This window comes from Corvus kubaryi, unplaced genomic scaffold, assembly GCF_017639235.1.
Source record: "Corvus kubaryi isolate FWS band 111438036 unplaced genomic scaffold, C.kubaryi_AGA036_p1.0 137, whole genome shotgun sequence".
In the NCBI taxonomy this organism is placed as follows: domain Eukaryota; kingdom Metazoa; phylum Chordata; class Aves; order Passeriformes; family Corvidae; genus Corvus; species Corvus kubaryi.
This window is the reverse complement of record NW_024580671.1, coordinates 11,219,105-11,242,116: the sequence shown is the minus strand read 5'-3', so window position 1 is coordinate 11,242,116 and position 23,012 is coordinate 11,219,105. Positions and strand designations below refer to the sequence as shown.

At 35.4% G+C, this 23,012-nt stretch overlaps 1 protein-coding gene across 4 annotated transcripts in view; it reads left to right on the top strand.

Annotated features, from left to right (window-relative positions):
• The window catches only part of USP15 (ubiquitin specific peptidase 15), a 60,948-nt gene that overhangs the window by 34,347 nt on the left and 3,589 nt on the right, over positions 1–23,012 (top strand). Inside the window, exons 7-18 of one of the 4 annotated variants that reach the window (XM_042017883.1) lie at positions 748–831; positions 7,192–7,336; positions 15,318–15,491; positions 15,821–15,979; positions 16,644–16,868; positions 18,447–18,530; positions 18,621–18,715; positions 18,891–19,079; positions 19,888–20,003; positions 20,132–20,407; positions 20,712–20,782; positions 21,148–21,263. In XM_042017883.1, coding sequence (XP_041873817.1) covers positions 748–831; positions 7,192–7,336; positions 15,318–15,491; positions 15,821–15,979; positions 16,644–16,868; positions 18,447–18,530; positions 18,621–18,715; positions 18,891–19,079; positions 19,888–20,003; positions 20,132–20,407; positions 20,712–20,782; positions 21,148–21,263 — 1,734 coding nt within the window. Of the gene's footprint in view, positions 1–747; positions 832–1,594; positions 3,694–7,191; positions 7,337–15,317; positions 15,492–15,820; positions 15,980–16,643; positions 16,869–18,446; positions 18,531–18,620; positions 18,716–18,890; positions 19,080–19,887; positions 20,004–20,131; positions 20,408–20,711; positions 20,783–21,131; positions 21,264–23,012 lie in introns of those variants that run through there. The other 3 variants (XM_042017885.1, XM_042017884.1, XM_042017886.1) reach the window with 3 other exon arrangements.

Below are 23,012 nucleotides of genomic sequence, written 5' to 3'. Positions count from 1 at the left end.
ACATGAACTCCTTTGAGTATTCTGTCTTTTCCTTGCTTACCTGTAAGATTTGCTCAAGAAAAGAAAAATACACTGCAAGTTAGTTGTAAATATCATATTTAGTTGTTATATTCAGAGGTCTTTGTGAGAAGACTGATGAAAATAATCAGTTTTCTTGTATTTTAAAGTAGTGTCTTAAACCATGGGGATAAGTGATAATGCTTCTACTTTTGGCAAAAAAAAAGTTTTTTAAAAATTTTGTATTGTGCATAATATCCTGAAGTTTTCTAACAGTATTACTGAGACAATTTTAACTAAATGGTTCCATGCTGCTGTTAAAGTAACCTTGAAGTATTTATCTTAATCATTTTTGTATCTCATCTCAACATCCATTTAGTTTGAAATTAAATTTTAATAAAATTCCTACATTAGGAACTTAACATTTCAAGTTTTAGAACATCAGAATATCTAGTTGTACTATAAGCTGAAAACAATTTTTTTAGTACAGTGGCCTGTGGTTTCTTTTGGTTTTTAATAGCTCTGTTTCTTCAAGAAATTATGGAAGTTTAAGTACTGTGAAACATTTCAAGTTTTAAAAGACAGATTCTGAGGGCTGCATGTCCTGGGTATTTTTAGTGCTTTGCCCACTTTTTAAAAAGTATTTCTTTTCCATGCTTGTTTATCTGCTTTGTTCATTTGTTATCTTTCTTTCATAGTTTTTAATGTCTCAGCATTTTTGTCTAATTTCTCATTTTCATATTTTTAAAGGTCCCCAGGTGCATCCAATTTTTCAACTTTACCAAAGATCTCTCCATCTCTATCAAATAATTATAACAACATGAACAACAGAAAGTAAGCAATGTACCTTAAAACATTATTTAATTAATCACCCCAGTGTGATATAAACAAAGTTCGATGTTTTATACCTCCTAGCTTAAGGATTTTGAATTGCTTTGCAATATTTGGCTTGTGAATTGTTACTGGTTACTATTTCATAGTGTAGGTAATGCTGACACAAATGAAACAACATTAGAGATGTTTGTAACTCTTACTCTTCAGCAGGGAAGACACTGAAAAGAATTTTGGGTTTTGTAAGAAAACGTATAGACTTCATTTAGAGTTTATCATTCTAAAAATACATTGTTGTTATTACTGTCCTGGCTGAATTTAACTGGAGAACGAGAAAAGTATAAAGTACTTATCTTTATGGTGATCAGGTTTTCCCTTGTTTATTGCTTCCAAGGTATTAGAGCAGCATATGTGACATCACACTTTGATTTCAAATTGTAACAGCTGAATTGTATTAGCTGTAATGTACCCAGCAACTTAACTTCTGCTTCTTCTACTAGTGCTAGAGGACTGGAGAGAGATCAGGCTAAGTGTGCTTGACTATTACAATGAACAAAGGCTTAGTAAGAGACTTCTCACTTTTACGTGCTTTCTCCTTTATATTCCGAATTAGAAGTTTAATAAATAATGTGATAAAACTCTAAAAGAAGAGCTTTCATATTGCATTGACCAACTTTTTGTGTAATTTTTCTGTTGTTGTTACTGTACACAACTGTAAAAAAAGTTGGTGAATATAGAAAAACATGGAATTATTTCACTTTAACAGATAATGGAGCATCTTTCAAATGCTTGAAACCAGAGAGCACTCATCTTTAATGCAAGCTGGGGGAAGTTGAAGAGCCTTATTCTTACAATTCATTGAAATTTTTAATATTTTTCTAAACATGCATTTTGTGATCACATTTGAAGATGTTAAATACTAAAAAGGTGACATAAATATTAAATATACAATATCTTACAGTTAAATACTGCACTTCTCAGAAGTGATTTTTCCTAAGGGGTGAAGTGTCACTTGTGCTTCTACCAATTGTGAGTAGCCCCAACTCTCACTGTTGAACAGTTGAAATCTGTGTATTTAACTGCAGTCTATTGTACTCTGTGTGTGAATGTGTAGTAAATAAGAAGAGTATTTTATCTATGATTGTGCAAAAAGTTACTTGATCAGAGCTGAGCCCCTAGCTGAGAACTAATCTCTTCTTCTCCTAGTGTTTAAGCAAAATGCAGTGGTATTGCCAAACCCCAACACTCAAGAGTTACTTTTTTCTAGGGAGCCGTGATTTTAAATCAAGCCATCAAGGCTTTTTTATTTTCTCTTCTTTTTTTTTTCTTTTTTTTTTTTTTTTTTTACATTAGCTTTTTGCTAGTGATGTAGTTATGTTTAGGAGGCACTTACGAAACCTGTTGCCAGCTCTTGCAGCTTTTAAAGATAGTTTGTTCACATGATTTACCTGATTTTATTTCTTGGTTTATTTTGGAGCCAAAATGTGAGCTTTTAGAACTTAAAGGAAAAATTCCGGGGTTTGAAGGTGTTTGTTCGTTTGTTGTTATTTTACAATTTATGATTTTCAACAGAAATACGTATTTAAAAGGAAGTCATATAAATTTCAGATTTGATACGGAATCGGTCCTTTTAAGTGATTTAACTATAACTTAATTTGTAAATCAGTTAATAGGTACATGTACTCTGTAGTATTATGAAGTACCAGTCAGTTTTCTCTTGTATATCAAAACACAGTACATCTGGATGTTACATAAGACAGATATTCAGTGCAGAAGTATATGGTTTTCCTTAAAATGCAATAATCCAATTATGATGACTTTAAAATATTTTATAAATCAAAAATTAACCATTCAATACAAGATGTAATGCATATGAATCTTTAGCAGCACTTCTCTCAGAGTGTATGTTCAGTGATGAAGTCGTATCCATTAATACACTTTGTACTTTAAAGTACATAGTTTTGCATTAAGAATTTTTGGCTTCAAATAGTGAATGGAAAGATATATCTCTGTATTTATTTGTATTATGTAATTCTGGGTTAAGAACGTTCCATTCTTTTTGTAAATATGTCCTTGTCTAAGAAAGCACTTCTTTTTCATTAATTAATACTATCTTCGTTATTTTTCTTAATTAACTACTTAATGTCAGCTTTGTCTGGAATTTATTTCCATGCTTCTGCCTTATTGTCTCTTATATTGCACATTGTCCTTTGTGCAATAGTGAAATTATACATATGTGGCTTTCTAGGATCTGTTGGCATCTCTGCATGGGCATGAGGTGCTGTGACTCTAAAGGAAATACCAGCATTTGTTTTGAAGATAATTTTAACTGACAAAGATGATTTATAAGGCAGAAAAAGTAAACAACATGTTGTGTGTATTAAGGGTCATAAATACTAGTCATTGCAAGCCTGCTTTTGCAATAACTAGTGCTCACCTATAGAGTACAAATTATGTTAAAAATCTGAAAGTATCAGGGTTTTTTTGGTATGGTACACATTTCTGTAATGTTTTTCTAATCCAGGAGGTGTTCTGTGTAAGAGTAAGCCTTAAACTCGTAGATATTTAATCATGTGTTGAGGTAGTCATACATTAGATATCAGAAATAGCGTGTGCAAATTTTATCCAGTCTGAAGCCTTCATTTCTGTAAATGTGAGTTTGCATTTGATGGAATGGAGGATTCCAAATAATTGATCACTGGTGTTCTTTTGCCTTTACAGGTGGTCTTGTTGAAGGAATAACATAGGAGGATTAGCGTAATAAGTGTTAGTGGATTCAGAAGAGCAGGGAGAGACACACATTTTTTAGGTCTTACTGGAATTTCTGTTTATTGCTGTTAATAAAGCAAGACATTTTATATCACATATGGTGTTTTTTAAATTATGTGGGATGGGGATTAAAAACACCTGAACAGGGATTTTGCTTGGGGAATTAAGTGAAAAGTTTTTCTGTTTGTTTCATATGTAACCATTGCTTTAGACTCCTGAAATGAGTTGTTTGCATCATTTAGTAGTGTCAGCCTGTCAAAATGGACAGCTGGCAGCTTTGTTCACATGCTTCATATATTTCAATATGCTTATTCCAAGAAGTGCAAGTGTTAATTACAGTACATTGCCCCTAGAAACAGTTTCTTCATGTTGTACCTGACACATAACCAAATATTATGACAAAGGCAATTTAAATAGATTAAAATGTTATCTTTTGCTCTCCAGACAATGATAATGAACAAAAATAAAGATAGTAATCTTTGTGTTGTGACATGGGCCTCTCCTGCTACTTCAGGTATCTCTAAAATCTGATGAAACCTGATAACAGGTTTCTTAAAGTGGCTGGTCACAAAAACACATTGGCAGTGCATTAAGATGGTAGAAATATTACAGAGCTCAGTAAGTCTTCCAAACTTTCTAATTTTCTGGGCTCCTTCTTGCCACTCAAATTCCTTTTGCAGCATGTGTTACATACCTGTTGGTATATGGCATTCCACTGTCAAATTATGTCTTTTCCAAAGCTAGTGATGCTTTTCCAGTCTTCTCTGTTGAAAATCCATGCTCCCCAGAACTCCGGCTGTACAATGAGTGCTCTGGGTCCATCACTGCCATTTGAAAGCTGCTTTGATGCTTAAAGGCACATACAGACAGTACAAATCAGTCATTTTAGATCTAGTACATGCAATTCAAAATGTATAGATTTACAGATAATAAAATCTCATTTGGAAACCTCCTTTTACCATTTTTGCCATTTCAAGAACTCTGTTCAAGGGTCTGAAGATGGTTTCATGTTTTCAAATCTCGCCTTCTGTGAAGCAATTTTTTCTAAGAACTATCAGTGTTTCTTTCTGTTACTGCTCTTACTTGACTGGCCATAGTACTACCCCTCTGCTTTTCTCTGCATTGTTCCTTCATTAAAGGTAGGAAAGTTTTGCAGGAAAAGCACCTGGAGGCTTGGGGACACACAGTTAGCACAAGTTACTTTTTCTAGGATATTTCTGTTTGAATGAAATTCATGTAGACTTACCTTGCATCTTTACTTGCTTTCCCTTGCTAGCTATCTACTGTTGACTGTTAATGATTTCTTTTTCATCCAGCTCAAAAGCATAAAAAGCAAAGCAACAATGTGATTTAAATAAAAATCATTCTTTTACAACTAAAGTTTGCAGACTGATAGAGCTGTAGAGATCTCCTAGTATCCTGCATGCAGTAGGCACTGTGTTTTGTAGGATATGTTTTGATAAAATATCATAGAACCATGAAAGAAAAATATATTAATAGACCTGATTCACAGTATGAGTGGTAACCTTATTCTCGAAACCCCTCAAATATATTTCTGTGGGCCAGTACTGGAGATGAAAGAGCTCAGAAATGTCTTTCCCTTTTGAGAAGTAAACTGACAGTTTGTCCCTTAGAGCAAATACACACTGCATCTATCTGCACTGCAATTATCTTGCACTAAGTTATTGTCATGGTACTCAGCTAATTTGAGAAAATCTTTCACATGAATAAACTGCAGCCAAAAAATACCAGTTGCATTTCCTTAGCTTCCTAGTGTCCCTCCAAAGCTGGCAGTTCGTGAAGGGGGGGAAAGCTGCAGAGGGGGAAGTACGAATGAAAATCCCCAGAAGAATTAAATTCAATCAGTTCATTACCCCTACATCTCCTAAATTTCAAAGAGATTTCTTTTTTGTTAACTGTGTGAAAAGTGTTGTCTTTAAGTCAGGTAAGGACAACAGTAGGAAGGAAGCAAGGCTGAAAGTAGAAGCTTGTTGTGTACCCTGTACGTGTGCATTTCTGTTGCTGCTGTGCACTGTTGGGTTGGTTATATTGTGGGGGTTGCATTAGCACCAGTGGCAAGCTTGTGGTTTTGATTCGTGGGGGAACTGAGGCTTGCCAGCTTGAGGGGATTGGAGTTCACTGCAGTGGCTGGACTGCAACTGCAAAGGGAGATGGAAGGTAATTTTTCCTGGGAATCTGTCATACGTGGGTGAACATTAACTTTACAGTGGTTTTTTTCGTTGAGAATGACCAGTAAACACAATACCTCTTAGCTAGTTTAGGGGCAAGCCAGAGAGCAGATAAAAGGCGTATGTATAGAAAAGGGAAGAACTAATAGGAAAGTCAGCTATTAAAAAGAAATGAGCTGATGTAAAGGTTTGATAACAGCACCTTTATGGACAGTGGAGCTATAAACTGCAGAAATTTCTGAGACATTGAAAGAGGGAGAAGTTTTCATCACCTTTTGTTTGAAATTTTTGATAACTTGATTAAATAGCAGGTATTTACGAAAAGTGAGTAGTTGTGCACTGAGGGGACAGTTGGAGTTCAGTAAAGAGCATGGTAGTGTTCAGGAGTAATGGCTGGAGTGTAACCATTGGACACTTGCATTCTCAGACTTTGCAACTGTAAATCTCATTTATCAGGATTGATTCTTTGCAGTGCATATTTTTCCTTATTCTTAGCAACTGACTTTCAAATTTTTGTTCATGTTGCTTTTAATGTGAATGATGCTTAGTAGCTGCAGAAATACTGAACTTTAGCCAAAGCTGCTGTCACACAGATTTCATTACGATCAGTGCCTGAAAAGGTTAAACCTTTGTGGTTGCTTGGTTTTTTCTAACATATTACAGAACATCTCTTAGAAGATTTCTTTGCCTTTCTAGTGTTCTCAGATATGCTTGCTTTACGGTTTTGAGGGTTAGTTTATATTTGATACTTTTGTATTTCATCTGGAAACAAATTGTTTTAAATACTATCATTTTACCTATTTCAGTCTTCTCCAGTTTCTCCAAACAGATACATCATAGATTTATATTGAAGTTGTTGCAAGGCATTTTGCGCATTCCTTTACCTCTCAAGGCTTTTCTGCATTTGCATGCTGGATTGTGCTGTCCTAGCAGGGAAGCTATAAATAGACTGTCTGATGCAGTGAAGCAGCTATGCCACAGTGGCCTTGGAAATCTCAGCTTTCACCTGTAACTCTGCATTCCCATTCCCACCGACCTCACTCTTGCAGTAGCAGGATGCAAAAGGAACGTAAATGATTGATTGCTGCTGGTGGTGTCTAAAGTCTGAGTGTATTAAATATGATGGAGCAATGAAGAATAGAGTAAGCTGTGAAGCTGCTCCTATTAAAAAGGGGTAGGGATGTAATAATTGCAGTTACTGCAGTATGTTTGATTTTGGTTGTTTGCACAGGTGACTTTTAAATTGACATTAATGTTATTACAAAAGTTAAGTGTTTTAAATCTTTACTTGTACACAGAAGTTAGTTTAACATTTTTAATCATTTAAGTTTATAAAGTACTTGTATGTTTTAAAGTACTAGAGAGTACGTGTTTACATTGTGAAAGATGTCTTGTTTTCTTACAGTGTGAAAAATTCAAACTATTGTCTCCCATCATATACTGCTTATAAGAATTATGATTATTCAGAGCCAGGAAGACACAATGAGCAGCCAGGCCTGTGTGGCCTGAGTAACTTGGGGAATACATGTTTCATGAATTCAGCAATTCAGGTATGTACTTTAAAATAAAATCAGCTAGTCTTATTAGTTGAAAATAGTATCTTGTTTTATTTTGTCATATTTCAAAACTAATAGTTAGAGATCCTGCTAAGTAGTGGGATAGGATTAAAAGTGAGGAAATAATGCATCTTTATTGGAATACTCTAAAAGTTGATTTACGTAGCTGCGTTCATAATGATCAATGTCAGAAGGAGGTTTGACCAGTGTTCTACATGAGTGAACTCTTTAAGTGGGATTCTTTGCTTTTTGTAATAATTGCCGTGCACATATGTCACAAAACCTGCCTTTTCCTATTGAAATGCACTTGAGTAGCAGTTGTAGTACCAAAAAGAGTGTCAAAAAGTATATGACTGATAGATTACTGGGCCTTTATTTCTGACTCATTATGTACTTTTAGTGTACAGGTTAACATGCAGGAACTGTGGAAAATATTTTCCTTTGACCTTTACTCTCTGAATAACTGCTGTTTCATGGATTAGGTATTTTACAGGAATGTCACAGCTTGTGTCTTTGCTATGAATGCAAGAGAAATACTAGTATATCTACTATTACTCTACCAAGATGAAGAAACCTTAGTGTTTTAATTTTAAGTGGAAGCTGCAGTTGTAGAATGGTTAATGATCAGAACTAGGAGTTTCAATTGGCTTTGTTTAGTTCTCAAACTCGCTTTTTGTCATCGGAGCAGCCTTTTGTAAAAAAACTCTTATGTGTATTTAAGTTCTTGTTCACATATTTTCCTGAGTATGAAAATGATAGATCTTAACCAAGCATGGTACAGAGTTGTTACCCTCTTTTCCTCCTTGGTCATTACAAGGGTTCCTGGTTTATGTTTGTGATCTCTTTGGGTAAAATTAAAAACAAACAAAAAAACAACATGACCCAAATGTTGCATTCCTTCTTTAGCTTGTTTGGGTAAAAAAGGAATTTCAGGTACATTTGTAAGCTAGGTTTATGAAGTTGTTGAAATTCGTTCAAAAGAAGAAATATTCCAGAGTTTCATAGTGTGTATAGATTTTTCTATCCTTTCTTTGTGTTAAGAAGCAGTGAATAATTTGGCCTTACTTTTCTGTAGCCTCCTGTTAGGTAGCTGCAGAGAGCTATAAGCTCTCCCCTTACTTAATCTTGTCTTCTTCAGGTCAAACTAATGCATATAGCTCTGCCTTTCCGTGTATATTGTTCTCCAGCCCCTTGACCATGTTGGTGTCCCTTCTCTGCTCTTTCTTACGCTGGGTAGCCCTAAACAGGACAGTGCTCCTGCAGCAGTCTCACAAGTTCCAAATGGAGGCAAGGATTTCTCTCCTTTGCCTCTGACTGCAGTTGCTAATACTGCCCAGTTTGCAGCTGGATACCTTTCCGATGAGGGTGAACAGCGGGATCACATTTCCACAGAAAAGGACCCCTGGGTCATATAGCTGCTTTCTAGACAGTTAGCCCCCACCTGATACATAGGGTTATTCCATGCTTATTCCATACTTACTGATATAAAGCATCTATAAAATTAAACTTATTCTTATTTCTTAAAGTGTTTTTGTAGGATACTTGAAGAGAAGTTGAACAGTGCAGGAAGTAATTAAATTTTTTTTTAGTATGCTACACAAAAGATGGCTGAACTGAAAGGGGGAATGACACACATTTTGCGGTGTCCATTCTAAATAAAAATTCTACGCGTAACCTCTCTTGATTACTGAATTGCGTCATTATGCTGTTGTAAAGGAAGAAAAGAGTATGTTTTTGTCTAGTACGTCAACCAGAATTATCTTTTAAAAGTTGAATTCAAAGAATATTCTTGCTACATAGTGAATTTTTTTTTTATGATTCTACATGGTTCATCAAGCTATACTGATTAAGTAAGGACAATTTTAATTACTTATCCAAACCTTAATTGAACTGGTATACATGAATTTGTGTATATGTAATTCAAAAGTAACCTTTTAGCTGAGAATTCTAAGCATGGGTTGTTGCCTTAGGAGTGTTATACAGCATAACAAACTTGCTACAGGTCACATCATTATCCCATTGTCTTAAACAGATTTAATTCTGACATCTGCATTAGAAATTATATCAGCTTTGACTTCATTGCTTTTCAGTTACATCTAGAGAATTAATTGTTCAACTAAGTTCTGAGAAACTGTAGTGTAAATTAATAAATACAGGTTTGCTGATTACCAAGACAGTGCTCTGGTAAGAAAATGAGGTGTTTATTGAGCAGTGCAGCTTTGAGTTTGGCATGGTACCTTTAATATGTCCCTGAAGGTGTGTTTTTTCAAATGCATTATTTGGTGGCTTTCTTAGCAAGGAGATGGAAATTATCTCTCAAAGAAAGTACTGTTCAGAGTTTAATGTTATCTAAGAAATCCATGGAAGCGCTTTTTAGTGGAAGTATGATGTGTTCTTAACACACTAAGGTCTCACAGGCTGCATTCTTCCTCTTACCACCACTTGCATCTTTTTTTCAGTTACACAGAAAGCATGCATTTCACTGTTCTAATTTGCTATTAATTTCACCTCCTACTTTTATCAAAGTAACACTGGATTATTCTGGCTGTAATGCCTACGGCCAAAGCACTCTGAACATGTTTTGACCTGTCTTAATCTTGGAAGCAATAAAAAGATGGGCTCAGATAGTATGTGGATGGCAAAATAGGGAATTCTGCTTGGTCATATTGAGTGCTGTAGGCATTAACCTGGATGATGGAGCAGGACACACCCTCAGCAAGAAACTGTGAAGCCTCCATCCTTGAAGATGCTTAAAACCTCACTGGTCAAAGTCCCAAGCAACTTGCTCTAGGTGACCTGTCTTTGAGCAAGTGGGTTGGACCAGAGAGTCTGCAGATGCCTTCCAGCCTCAACTAATCTGTGATTTTCTGATCTGCTTTGGTCACCTGCTTCAGCTTACTTATCTTCCTAAAGTGTATTCCTTCACAATTGTGCTAGCACAGGGCTGTTTATCAGGATAAATCTGTTTTCTTTAAACAAAATAGTTTATTGTAGAGTATGGGACTCTGAAGTAGTTTCATTTCCATTAATACCAAAAGCTTTGCTTTGATCCCTTCCGTTCAGTTGGTGCTGAGTGTGATCAGTGCAGCTTCCTTCAACAGACCAGCTGATTGCCACTTTTCTCAGCTCTCTGGGCTTTCCAGGGAGCACTGAGGCCCCTGAGAGTTCACATAAGAGCCATTTCTGCTTCAGAAACCACAGCATTTCTCACATAGCTTCTCTTTGGTCTTGTCTCATGTACAGTGAAGATGGTTTGCATCAGAGCTATTATCAGTGTTCCTTGAAGAATAGGGATAGGTTCTTCACACAGCTTCGTCTCCTTAGTCTGACAAACTTGTGTGAAGGTTCTTGCCCTGTAAACATACTAGGTAGAAATGTGAAAGTCCTGGCAATGTCTTAAATTTTGTTGCAAGTTCTTTATTAGTTCTTCAGCCTATAGATAAGGTTAGGCTTGCCCCGTTATCCTTCTAAGTGATTATTGTAAAGAGACCTTTGCCCTTCCAGGTAGGGTTTTTCAGTGTTAAAAAGCTCAGGACAACTAGAGTACAGTGAAGAAGAGATGGGTAAGATCTCAGTGGGATTACAGACAGCTGCAAGCTGAATAAGAGTACGGCCAAGAAGGTTAAAATACCACTGTATATCTCCCAAGTGCTGTTCTTTTACCACTGTTCCTTAATTTTTAAAAAAGCAATAATTCGGTTTTCTTATTTTGGTTGTATTGGAACTTTTGTATAGTTTTTTTCAGATTCTTTTGAAGGCAGTATTCCATGTATTTATTTTATTTCAATGCAAACACCTAAGGCTTGTTTTTTACTAATTAGGCCTAAATGTCTGCTTTTGCAGATATGAGCATGAAATAAAACAGGAAAGACAAAAGGGAGCTTGTGGCTTTTATGAAATAGCTACTATTGCAAATGCTTGAACCCATATTAAAAAAATACTTTGCAAGCAGATATTTCATTCACATTCACTCATTAGAAAAAATGAGTCTTGTTAAGCATTGCTGTGCTGCCACCTGTGGATGTTTTCCAAGTATTACTTTCCTATTTTGCTGGGTTATTACAGATTAGAGCTCTGTGGAAATGGTTTTTTTCTCTTCTACAGTGAAAACCTGAGAGTTCCAAAATTTTTGTTTTGTGATTAAAAAAATGGGAGAAGAAAGAAAGTAAATGTTTTTATTTAAAACATTCGGTTTTTTCCAACATTTTTATGGCTTTTTTCCATCAGTGTGATTATATACACCTGACTTCTGAACAAGCTTTGCAATGGGTATTTCAGAAGTTTTCTTTCTTCAGAAAGCTGAATAATATTCTCTTTATGGTTACTTACGGCTGTGAGTTTATCTAGACAAAGTTGGCATGTTTCACCAATCTCTGAAATTGTTATGTTTCTGTTGCTCTGTTTCAGTTGCTGTAGGCATGTGGAGTTTGAGTTAAGGAATGTATTAACTGAGCGCTTTTTGCCATGTCTGATGGTGAACAGAAAAAAGTAGGATAGACACATGTAAAGTAAATCACTCCTTCTCCTGTGACTTGGATCTTCCTTTTAGTCTGGCAGTTCTTGGTCTTTTATTAGAAAGCTGAAATACAAAATTTCGATGTTCCTTGCATAAAATTCTTAATAAGTAGCACCTGAAGTTGAAAAACCAGGACACTTAAAGGAATATTCAATTTTCAGTATCTCAGTTCATGATCTTAGTGTCTCCTTCTCATTTCCCCCGTTTGCTGGCATGATAGGTAGAGATGTTTTCTTTATTTTGGAAATTTATCATTATTTTTGTGTAATATTCCATATGGGATGTGAAGAGATATTTCGTTGTTCCCTTAGGATTATAGGATGATTCGTGGAACTTCAGGAGGTTTTTGGTGCAACCTCCTGCTCAAAGGAAGGTTGGCTCTGAGGTCAGAACAGGTTGACCAGGGCTTTATCCACTTGGATCTTGAATATCTCCCAAGAAGGTAGAGCCTCTTAGTTCCACTGCTTGACTGTTCTTACAGTGAAAACTTTTTTCCTTATATTCTTAACCTTTCATGTTTCAACTGCTGGCCATTGTTTCTTTTCTTCCTAATATGTGACACCATGAAGAGCCTGGTTCCATCTTCCCCTTAACTTTCTATAGGTACTAGAAGGCCACTCATGGACCTCACTCAAACAGTCTCTTCTGCAGCCTGAACAAGCCCTGGTGCTTCAGCCTTTTGTCACAGGGCAAGTGCTTGCAGGCCACTGACTGTCTTGGTGGCTGTCTTTCTTCATTCATTTTCTTTTTCATCAATTAAGTCTGTGCAAACTTTTATATCAGAATCATTCCATACTTAAATTACATGGATTTAGAAGAGTGTGATGTGACTATTTTTATTACTATATTTCCCCCTCTGTGAGGGTTTCATAGGACAGGTAGACTTGCTAACATTATCATAGGCTAGTATTGTATACAGTATTTCAGTGAGACTACAGCATTGAGATGTATATATATATGTGTATTTATACATAACACTGAATTTTTTTTTTTCATTTTCCTGTGCATCTTAACTTTTATCCAAGTTATTAATATGTAACATGGAAGTATGATTTCAGTGTTAACCCTTGTCATGCTGAAGACTGATCCTCTCTCCTGTGGTTTTTCTCTTGGAGTTTCTACCTTCTGTTCCATACTTCCCATGATCTTTTCACTAGATGACCAGTTTAGGTTCAGAGAATGTTACAGAAATTGTGTTGGTTAAAGAAAACTTGTAGAGACTGCAGTATCTGAAATAAAGTGCCATTCTGTTACCTCTTTAGTTCACAAACAGTTTTCCATAGTTTTACTGTATTTGTTTGGCTTTTTTGGTTGCTATTATTCTTCATCTGTCGGTATACTTTTAGTTTACTTATTGTCTGTGTTTTGAAACAAACAGAAAACCCTGAATCACTGGGTTGAACAGGACACATAAATCTGATCACTTTACTGTCCAGTAGATTGTCTTGGTTCTAATACACTTTCTATAAGGCTTCCTTGATAACCGACAACATATCACATGAGAAAATAAGAATGTAGGCTTCCTTTCAAATTGGATTCTGAATGCTTTTTTTCCTGTGACTTTAATCATGATCTCAAATAATTCTCCATTGTCAGTCTTTTCAAAGAGTAATAAACATGTTTGTTTAGCTTTGTCAGTTACATGGAAAAGATCAATGGGTATGTGGCCAATTTATTAGCTCCTTTAGCAGCTACTCTTTTAAAAGTTTTGATATCTGATATTTTAGAAAAATATATCAGCTCTGTGCCTCAAAACTTGCTGTGTTGAGATAGACATTTGTGCATTCGAATACAACCATGTCATTTTATGTTGTAATGTGGAAATTGTTAAAGGAAAAAGGGAAGTTATCTGTAGTAATCTTCCTGACTTACACTACAAATATTAATTAATATTCTGAGAAAGTGACAAAACCAGTTTATCAGGTGGAAACTAGAAACAGATGAATTTTTTTTTTTGTGGAATCCACATTGTCAGCACATTGTATAGTGCTTGACTAACAGAAAGACATGTAGAAAAATATACTATTTCGTATTATTGAGTTCCTTGTGTTGGACATTCCTCACACTAAGCTGAACAGTTGAACTGATTTCATCTCCTAAACCAGCCAAAAAATAATCCAGAAGACAGTACAGATCTGTGAGGTAGGGGGAGTTGGGATCACCACTACTGGAAGTAAAAGCTCTTTGCCATATAGCAAGAGAAGAATGGTTTCTTCAACCCTCAATGCCTAAAAGGGTCTGTAATACCAGGAATTTTTTTTTGCAGTGTTGACAGATCCTGAAAGCTTTAGGTGAGGAGGAGGAGGAGAAAGGAAGGAGTTTAATATAGGCATGAAACTCAGCTCTCTACAGCATGTGACTGGTTTTGCTTTGTAATATTGCACAGGTATGATAGGCAGACATAGGAATAACTTTTTTTGCCCCACTCGGTAAAGTTGCAATTCTTCCAGGCTAATTCTTGTATCTTATGTAGTAGCATAAGAGGAGCTCTTCCCCTTGTTTGCACAGAAGCAGATGAGACTGGTGAAATACTTGACCTTTCTTCAAATCTTTTAATAAAGGAACAAATGCAGAAAAGCTTACAATGTTTAATGAACAAACTCTTAAGAATATATGCTAAGGCGTGGCATGGAGATAATTCCTGAGTCATAGAAACGTTTGTGTCTAAAGGAGTGTGAAGAGTAGCACACAAAAATTCAAAGTGAAATTGTAAATTGTACTTCAGTAATTACATCCTGCTGTCTCCAAATGCTGAGAGAAGAGTCCAGCTTGTACAGAGGATAAGTGATTATTTCAATCTAAAACAAGGTCCTTGCTTTCCTTGGACCAATTTTGGCTCTAAACAGCATCACAAAATTTAAAAGAACATAGGAAGGGCTGCAGCACTGTGATTCAGAGTCTAGTCCCTCTAGCACAGATTGCTGTCTCCAACAGCATCCATAAGCTGATATTAACATAAAGAAGGAAAAGGGAAAGCATCCTCACCTCTCGCCTGCCAAAATAAAGCTTTTTTTTCAAATGTTGCTCTGAATATGGTATAATTTGAGTTAATAAGCCCTGTTGGTTCTCTCTTCCAAGTACATATGTACTCTCCTCTTTGTGCACCTATTACAACTTCCAGCAACAAGTTTCATAAAGCCATTCATGTCTCAAGAAACGCCTTCTTTTGTTTGTTTTAAATCTTGATACAAATTATATTGTCATGCTATGATTGGTTGGTTTTATAAATTTTGAAGTAAAGCTCTTGACAGATATCTGTGCATCATTTGTAATGACAGCTGCAGCCAGTCCTGGTTTGAAACCATTATTTGTTTCTGGAAAAGATCGTTTGGGGTTTTTTCTGTCTTCCTTGCAGGTACTAGACATTACAGTTCATGGCTGCTTTAACAAAATTCAAACGTTCTTTGTTTAGAACTAATTCAAATCACTGTTCTAAAAAGTCTGTATTTTTGTTTGCAGTGTCTGAGCAACACACCTCCTCTAACAGAGTACTTCCTCAATGATAAATACCAAGAAGAGCTGAATTTTGACAATCCTTTAGGAATGCGAGGTGAAATAGCAAAATCTTATGCTGAGCTTATCAAGCAAATGTGGTCAGGAAAATACAGCTATGTTACCCCAAGAGCATTCAAGGTCAGTAGGGAAATTACATTGAATATACATTGTCAGTTTCGGTTTTGTACTTCTAAGTATGCAAAACTTAGAGAAATATGCAAAAAGAATTTGAAGTACTATTCATCAGTATGCAGTCCATTCATTAAAACACTTGGATGTATATTTCAGTGTCACCTTTCCTTGTGCTTTGGTCTTTGAGAATTAATTTTTACTTCCTGTCTCCATTGAAAAGCTTACCTTTTATAACTGTAAGTTTTACCTTTTTGATGTGCTGCTGTAGCATCTCAGAATTATCTACTCTTTCTAACAATTAAGGTACCAGAAGTATTTGCATTTATTTTTTTTAGACACAAGTGGGACGATTTGCACCACAGTTTTCTGGTTATCAGCAACAAGATTGTCAAGAGCTACTGGCTTTTCTCTTGGATGGTTTACATGAGGATTTGAATAGAATTAGGAAAAAGCCTTACATTCAGTTAAAGGATGCGGATGGGAGACCAGACAAGGTAGGGGTTTTGGAGCTGATCATTTTAGTCAAAGCTGTATGTTATAAGATACTGCTATGTGATTATGCATTGGAAGGTTGGGAAACTGATTATGTGGGGCTTTTTCTGGAAGACGTTTCAGAAAATAGGACAAGACCTTAAAATTGAGATCTTGAGAACCTGTGTAAATTTCTGTTTATTTTTGAGATAATGAGTGGCAATGGGAGGATGTTAAGGCCCTTTTAAGACTTCATTAGGACTTTTTGTTAATTCAGTGCTGAGTTCAGTTGGAAAAACAATTCTCATTCTGTCGTTCTTTTATATCTGGAGTATGCAGCATTATGTCTCTCTCCAGTACTCCTACTTTAGGGAAACTCTTCTTTTGTTATGAGTACGAATTAATGCAGATGGAATTTTTAGGTTTATCTGCTTTTGTCTTTCCCCAAGCTACTTGAAAAGTCACTCTCAGACTGTGTAATACCGCTGACAGAATCTCTATCCTAGGAAAAGCATACATCTTTTAACCTGCGAACCTGACAGTAGTAACATTCCTTACAGGTCCTTTGGAGTGACATGTCTGTGTTTAGGTGGTTACTGAGAATGTTCTATCAAGGACTTTTACTAATAATTCTCACTATTCATTTCCTACTACTTTGTCATAACCCAGATCATGCTTTATTTACAGGTGGTTGCTGAAGAAGCCTGGGAAAACCATTTAAAGAGAAATGATTCCATCATTGTAGATATATTTCATGGCCTTTTTAAATCTACCCTAGTTTGTCCTGAATGTGCTAAGATATCTGTAACTTTTGATCCCTTTTGTTACTTGACACTTCCATTACCTATGAAAAAAGAACGCACTTTGGAAGTTTATTTAGTTAGAATGGATCCACTTGCAAAGCCTATGCAGGTAAGTGGCTTAATTTATGTACAAGCACCCTGATATATGAGGCATTAACAATGAACCCAAGTTCCTTTACACAGTGCAAATTGATAAGCAAATCCAGCAGGCTGTAGTTTTCTGGTGTGTGTTCTGAAGTCTCACTTAGGAAAGTGGGGAAGACTATACATACCTGAGGAAGACTGTACATACCTTGTAGAGTTTCAAGAAAGAATTGGTAATTTCTGTATGGTTGTGTTAATAAGTCTTCCTAATCTTTAAAATGTATGCTGACATAATTTTTTGAGTGCTGCTATAATGAATTTTTATGGTTATAAAAAATACTTACACACTTAATCCATAAGACTTAATTTCCTGGTTTCGTAATCACAAAAGGCAAATATTTGTAGTAAGTGGTGCAAAAAAATGCCATTACTAAATATATTAGGTAGTTCTGAATTCTTCTGTGCTCTCACCTAATAGTCAAAAGAAAAAATTTGAGATGAGATTTCCTTGTGAAGAGTATCTCTTTTGCCATTTTTTAGGAAGGAGATGATATTAAACACCTTAGAATGTCTTTAAAAAATGTGCATAAGGTTATCATAACTCAGTCATGATTAAATGGCTCTAGCTGTACCTTAGAGGGTAAGTGAGGATAGGTGAAGTAAATACGACACAGGCAGTTATGCAGGCATCCAGAAAGGCTCTAACACCTGGAATCAGTACCATAAGAAGGAAAGTGGGAAAGCATTCTCGAAGGCAATGTGAGTTGCAGAATTCAAAGGTGAAGGGACATGTGTTAACTAATGAGAGATGAACATGCTAGAAAATTAGTTGTGAAAATAGAGGACACATAGTAGTTGCACAGGGGACACAAAGTAGTTGAAAACTACTGAAGTAGTTGAACATGACTCATGATGTTGTGATGTTTAATAGTTTGGGTAGAGTACAGGTTCAGTAGAGTTTTTGTGAGTCTAAATGATTATAAAACTTAAGGATATAGCATGCTATTCAAAGTTATAATACATTATTTCTAATTAATCCTGTCTTTATTATGGAAATAACAGGTAAGAGTTCTGTGTGGAGTTTTATTACAAACTGCAGATGCACTGCACTAAGGGAAGCCACAGAGAGGTTTCTTTGACTTTCATCTTCAGGTTCTCTCTCTGCGTGTGAAATGAGAATCTATTGCCTGCCATTGGTTTTTTTCCTAGGAATACTTTATAAACAACTTGTGTTGTATTCCAAATTTAGTAATCTTTTCAATAGCATGCATACTATTTAAATGCTTAAATAAGTAGGTACTGTTGAAATGCAAAATCTTAAGTAATTTGTACAGTTAGTCTTCTTATGGAGAAAGTAAAGTAACATTAAAACAGGCATTGTATAAACTAATAAATGGAGTATTCAGTGTGTGTGTGTATTTGTAAAGTGCAGATAACTACAGTTTAAGCAGCTTTTGGAATTGTGTTAGTTGTTTTACATACTTTACACCTTAAGTTTCAAAAACATGAAAGAAATAGGTGAAACTTGCTGAACATGTGTTTGGGTTTTTTCCTCATGTATATTTGTTCTCTTTAGAAATTAAAACTGTATTTTACTTTTTAGTACAAAGTAGTTGTTCCCAAAATTGGAAATATATTGGATCTTTGCACAGCATTGTCAGCTTTGTCTGGTGTTGCTGCAGATAAGGTAAGAGTGATCTATTATATAAAGCACAACAATGAACATTTTAATGTGTATTAGCCTGATTTAACGATGTGTACTCCATTATCTTTTCAGATGATTGTTACTGATATATACAATCACAGGTTCCACAGGATATTTGGCATGGATGAAAATCTAAGTAGTATTATGGAACGTGATGACATTTATGTGTAAGTGTAGATAACACGTTTCATGTCTCTTTGCAATTTGTTTAGTTATTTGCAAAAGATTAAAACCTAGACACCAGATAAAGATGAAACTGAGGGGGAATATTTTTTTATTTTTCCCCTTTGTAGCCTTTTCCATGACCATTGTTCTTTGTATTTTTGATTGTTTTTCTTCTAGATTTGAAATTGCTATCAATAGAACAGAAGATACAGAACAAGTCATAATTCCTGTTTGTTTAAGGGAAAAGTGCAGGCACACTAGCTACAGCCATAGTGGTTCTTTACTATTTGGTCAACCTTTTCTCATAGCAGTGCCTAGAAACAATACTGAAGATAAACTGTATAACCTGCTGCTGCTAAGAATGTGGTAAGTTTATCGTTTAAAGAAAAACGAGTTTTTTAAGAATAATGCTAATAGTTGGAATCAGAAGGCACTTACTTTCACGTGCTAACAAACTGATTAGATTTGAGTACTTTTATTTGCTTTCTGTTAAATATTAGATACAAAATTTTAGCCATTATTATGGATTTTAATTTGATTTTTTGTTAGCATGACCTCATCCAAAAAGTATTTGAGAAGATGGTAGAGAGTCAGTCTGTATTGTTAAATAATTCTCTTGTATGCTTAGCTGTTTATTAGGTCTTGGTAAAGTGGAAATGTTTTCCAGTGATTCTGCTATGGTTATACCTCCTGTATCTACTGCTCAAGCTTATATATGAATTTATGTTGCAAAAGTACATTGTAGACACTTTCTGAAACTAGACTAGAATTAGTGTCATTATATAGAAAAAATTAGAATTACATAACCTCCAGTTTAAGTTTATGCTTCTTTTTCTGTTGATGTAACTTTCTCTGTGATATGGTTAACAAACAGTTAAAGAAATTATTTCTGGACAAACAGAGACTGAGACCAAGAATCAGGTTGTCTTGGGCCAAGTACCTGGCAAAAACGTACAGTTACATATGAGCAGGTTTTCCTATGTGCTTGTAACACATAGGAAATGTTGCTTATTGTTTCGCAATAAAACTGATAATTCAGAGTAAATCAGAAAGGAGTGCAGAAATACAGTGCACTAGCAAGGAGTTGCGGTAACAATTTAATTACCAGTTTGAACAATGTAAATTATTTAACAATCTGTTGTTTGTAACTGTTGCTTTCGCTTGTTATATTTAGCCGATATGTAAAAACATGTACTGAGAGTGAAGACACTGAAGGTTCTCTGCATTGCTGTAAGGACCATGGTATCAATGGTAATGGCCCAAATGGAATACATGAAGAAGGATCTCCAAGTAAGACTGGGATATCTAAACTTGTTTAGTATTGGGTGTTGAATTTGAAGTGCAAGTTAAGTCTCTAGTGTCTTTCAGTTATTGTCATTCTGTCTCATTTCTTTGTCTTTATTCTTCGATTGCTTTAGGTGAAATGGAGACAGACGAGCAAGATGATGAATCCAGCCAGGATCAGGAACTTCCCTCAGAGAATGAAAACAGCCAGTCGGAAGACTCAGTTGGAGGTGACAATGACTCTGAAAATGGATTATGTACTGAGGATACTTGCAAAGGTCAACCACTCACGGGACACAAAAAGCGATTGTTTACATTCCAGTTCAATAATTTAGGCAATACTGACATAAACTACATCAAAGATGACACCAGGCATATTAGATTTGATGATAGGCAACCTAGGCTTGATGGTAAGTCACGGGGAACAGACTGGGCAACATTTGGTTCTGATACTCTTTTCTGATTCCCATGTTTAATTTTCTCCGTGTGCTGTTTGATATATTTTTTTTTTAAATGGTAAATTCTGTATAAATAATTAATTTTTTATTGCAATTGACTTTTGGAAATGCAGAATTTTTATGTGCTTCAGTTTTTTGTATTAAATTCATTATAGCATTGTTTAATTTATTTTGAAGAGTGTTTGCCCAAAGTTAATACAGTTTCATGTAAAGCAAGAAGTAATATTAAGAGAAAACATTTTTTTTTTAATCTTAGAAAGATCTTTCCTTGCTTTGGATTGGGATCCTGAATTGAAGAAGAGATATTTTGATGACAGTGCAGCAGAGGTAAGCTGTTTATGTTGCCCCTTTTCCAGCACAAATAAAAATTAAATGTAAAAAATGCAACTTAATTAGTGTGATGTAAGAGATTGTAAATCTTCAAAAGAAGCAGTAAATATATCTCTTTTTCACGTTATTCTTAGTAATATGTTGTCATAAATAAACTTCATATATACATCCAGGTATTTAGCAAATCTGAGGCTTATGAACTGGAAAGTAAATCTGAAGCTGTGGAAACTTTTTGCTTGAATGGTGTCTGATCAGTTTTTCCATATATAGGAGCTTTGTAGTTACTGTTTATAGTAAGACGACATCACTAAAATGAGTTTTGTTTCATTTGTTCTCTTAACTCAAGAAATACTTCTCTTTAGGATTTTGAAAAACATGAAAGTGTGGAATATAAGCCTCCCAAAAAGCCTTTTGTGAAATTAAAAGATTGCATTGAGCTGTTCACAACAAAGGAAAAACTAGGTGCTGAAGACCCATGGTAAGCACAAAAAATTAAAATTATGTTCTATGGTGTATTTCTCAAAATTAATCAAAACCACACTTGAACATAGAGATACATAATTGATTTATTAATGGTATTTTGAATCTTGGTATTTCAAACATAGTTGAAAATTCTCAAAATGTTTTCTGTTTTGATCCATTACTTAACCAAAATTTTTACCATGTGCAGAAGATCGTATTGTAAGGAACACATTTCATGCATTCACAGTTAGAAGGAAGGGTCAATACATAAGATGCTCTAGTCTGTGGACTGCGATGGACAGTGAATGAATAATACTGTGACAAATTGTTTGCAGTAGTTTAAAAAAGTACTCCTTTCTGAGATGAGAGAGGTTGGTGCATACTGTAGTTTCTTTATGCAAACACATACCTTGCCTTGCATTGATATATGAAATAGGAATGTGCTTATACAGCAGGGTTATGGGATGGGGGATGTCTGTAGTCAACAGAACACCTGAAATTCATGTTCTAGCCATTAGGTTTTTGGCAGAGACTTGGATTCATGATTCTTCCAAATTTATAATTTGGAATCATATCTGAGTATTCATAATTATAGTAGGTTCCCATAAGATCCTTTTTTTCCAGGAGTTTTCTAGCAGATAACAATCTTTCATTGACACCTTTAAGCTCAGAATTAAATTTGAAAAGAGAATCTGCCAGTTTTTCTTCTACAGATACCTAAAAGTTTTGGAGATCTCCAAACATTGTCAGCAGAGTTTCCCCTATATTTGTGCAGGGTAGGGAGCTAACTTACAAAATCTCTTTTTTTTTTTTTCTGGGTTTGCTAGTTTATACAACACTGAATAGACTGTTTGAGATACCATATAACTCAGGTATGGTGAAGTGCTTCCATTTTTGCAGCACATTTTAAGCAGAGTATTTGAACTACACAATACAACAGTAGAAGTCAAGCACCTGCTACTGCATCTCACCAGAGGTCATTAATCACATTTTTCTTCATTTGTTAGGTTGTCACAAGTCTAATTTACGGGAGTTCATCATCCCTAGCCCAGCTCTGTTAGTATTCTACATATTCTAAGCCAATTGGGAAAACACACTTTTAATTTCAGCCTGCCCTTATGGTTTTCCTAATTTCTTGTGATTATCTGATGTTGCTATTTAAAGACACTTGTGCAGCCTTTTAATTAGGGCTCATCTCTTCCCCCCCCCTAGATTTTTACTTGTTAGATGCCAGAGTGTAGAATATGCATAGACTACTTCACGTAAGAGTTGCTTCCATTCATTCTTACTTATCTTCCTCCCTGAGCCATAGTGGCTGGAAGATTCAAGTATGCATTGCAGGGAACAGAAATTTCTAGTCACAGCCTGTTTAATACTTGCCTACTAAGAAGGGAAGTTTCTAGTAACGAGTTTTTCCAGGTTCCCTTAGTCACTGTTACCTGGTTTTGGATAGTAGATGAGATGGGGTGGGGGATGGATGAATTTGGAAACTGAAACTTGAAAGAACCACAGTTGTCTGTTACTTTTGGCTTTTTTTATGGTTAGTTTCGTAACACTAAATCTTTTTTTTATAAAATACAAGAATGCTGTGTTTTAACTAAGGATACAGGGATCTGATCAAGGGATATAGGAGATGAGAATCCAGTACTGGGGGATGCTACTTCTGTGTTTAAAATTATGCTGAGCTTCATTGGGATCACACTTGCACATTTTAAACTGGAAGGGGTATCTATGGCATTAGTAAGGGAAGATGAAAAGTGTGTGG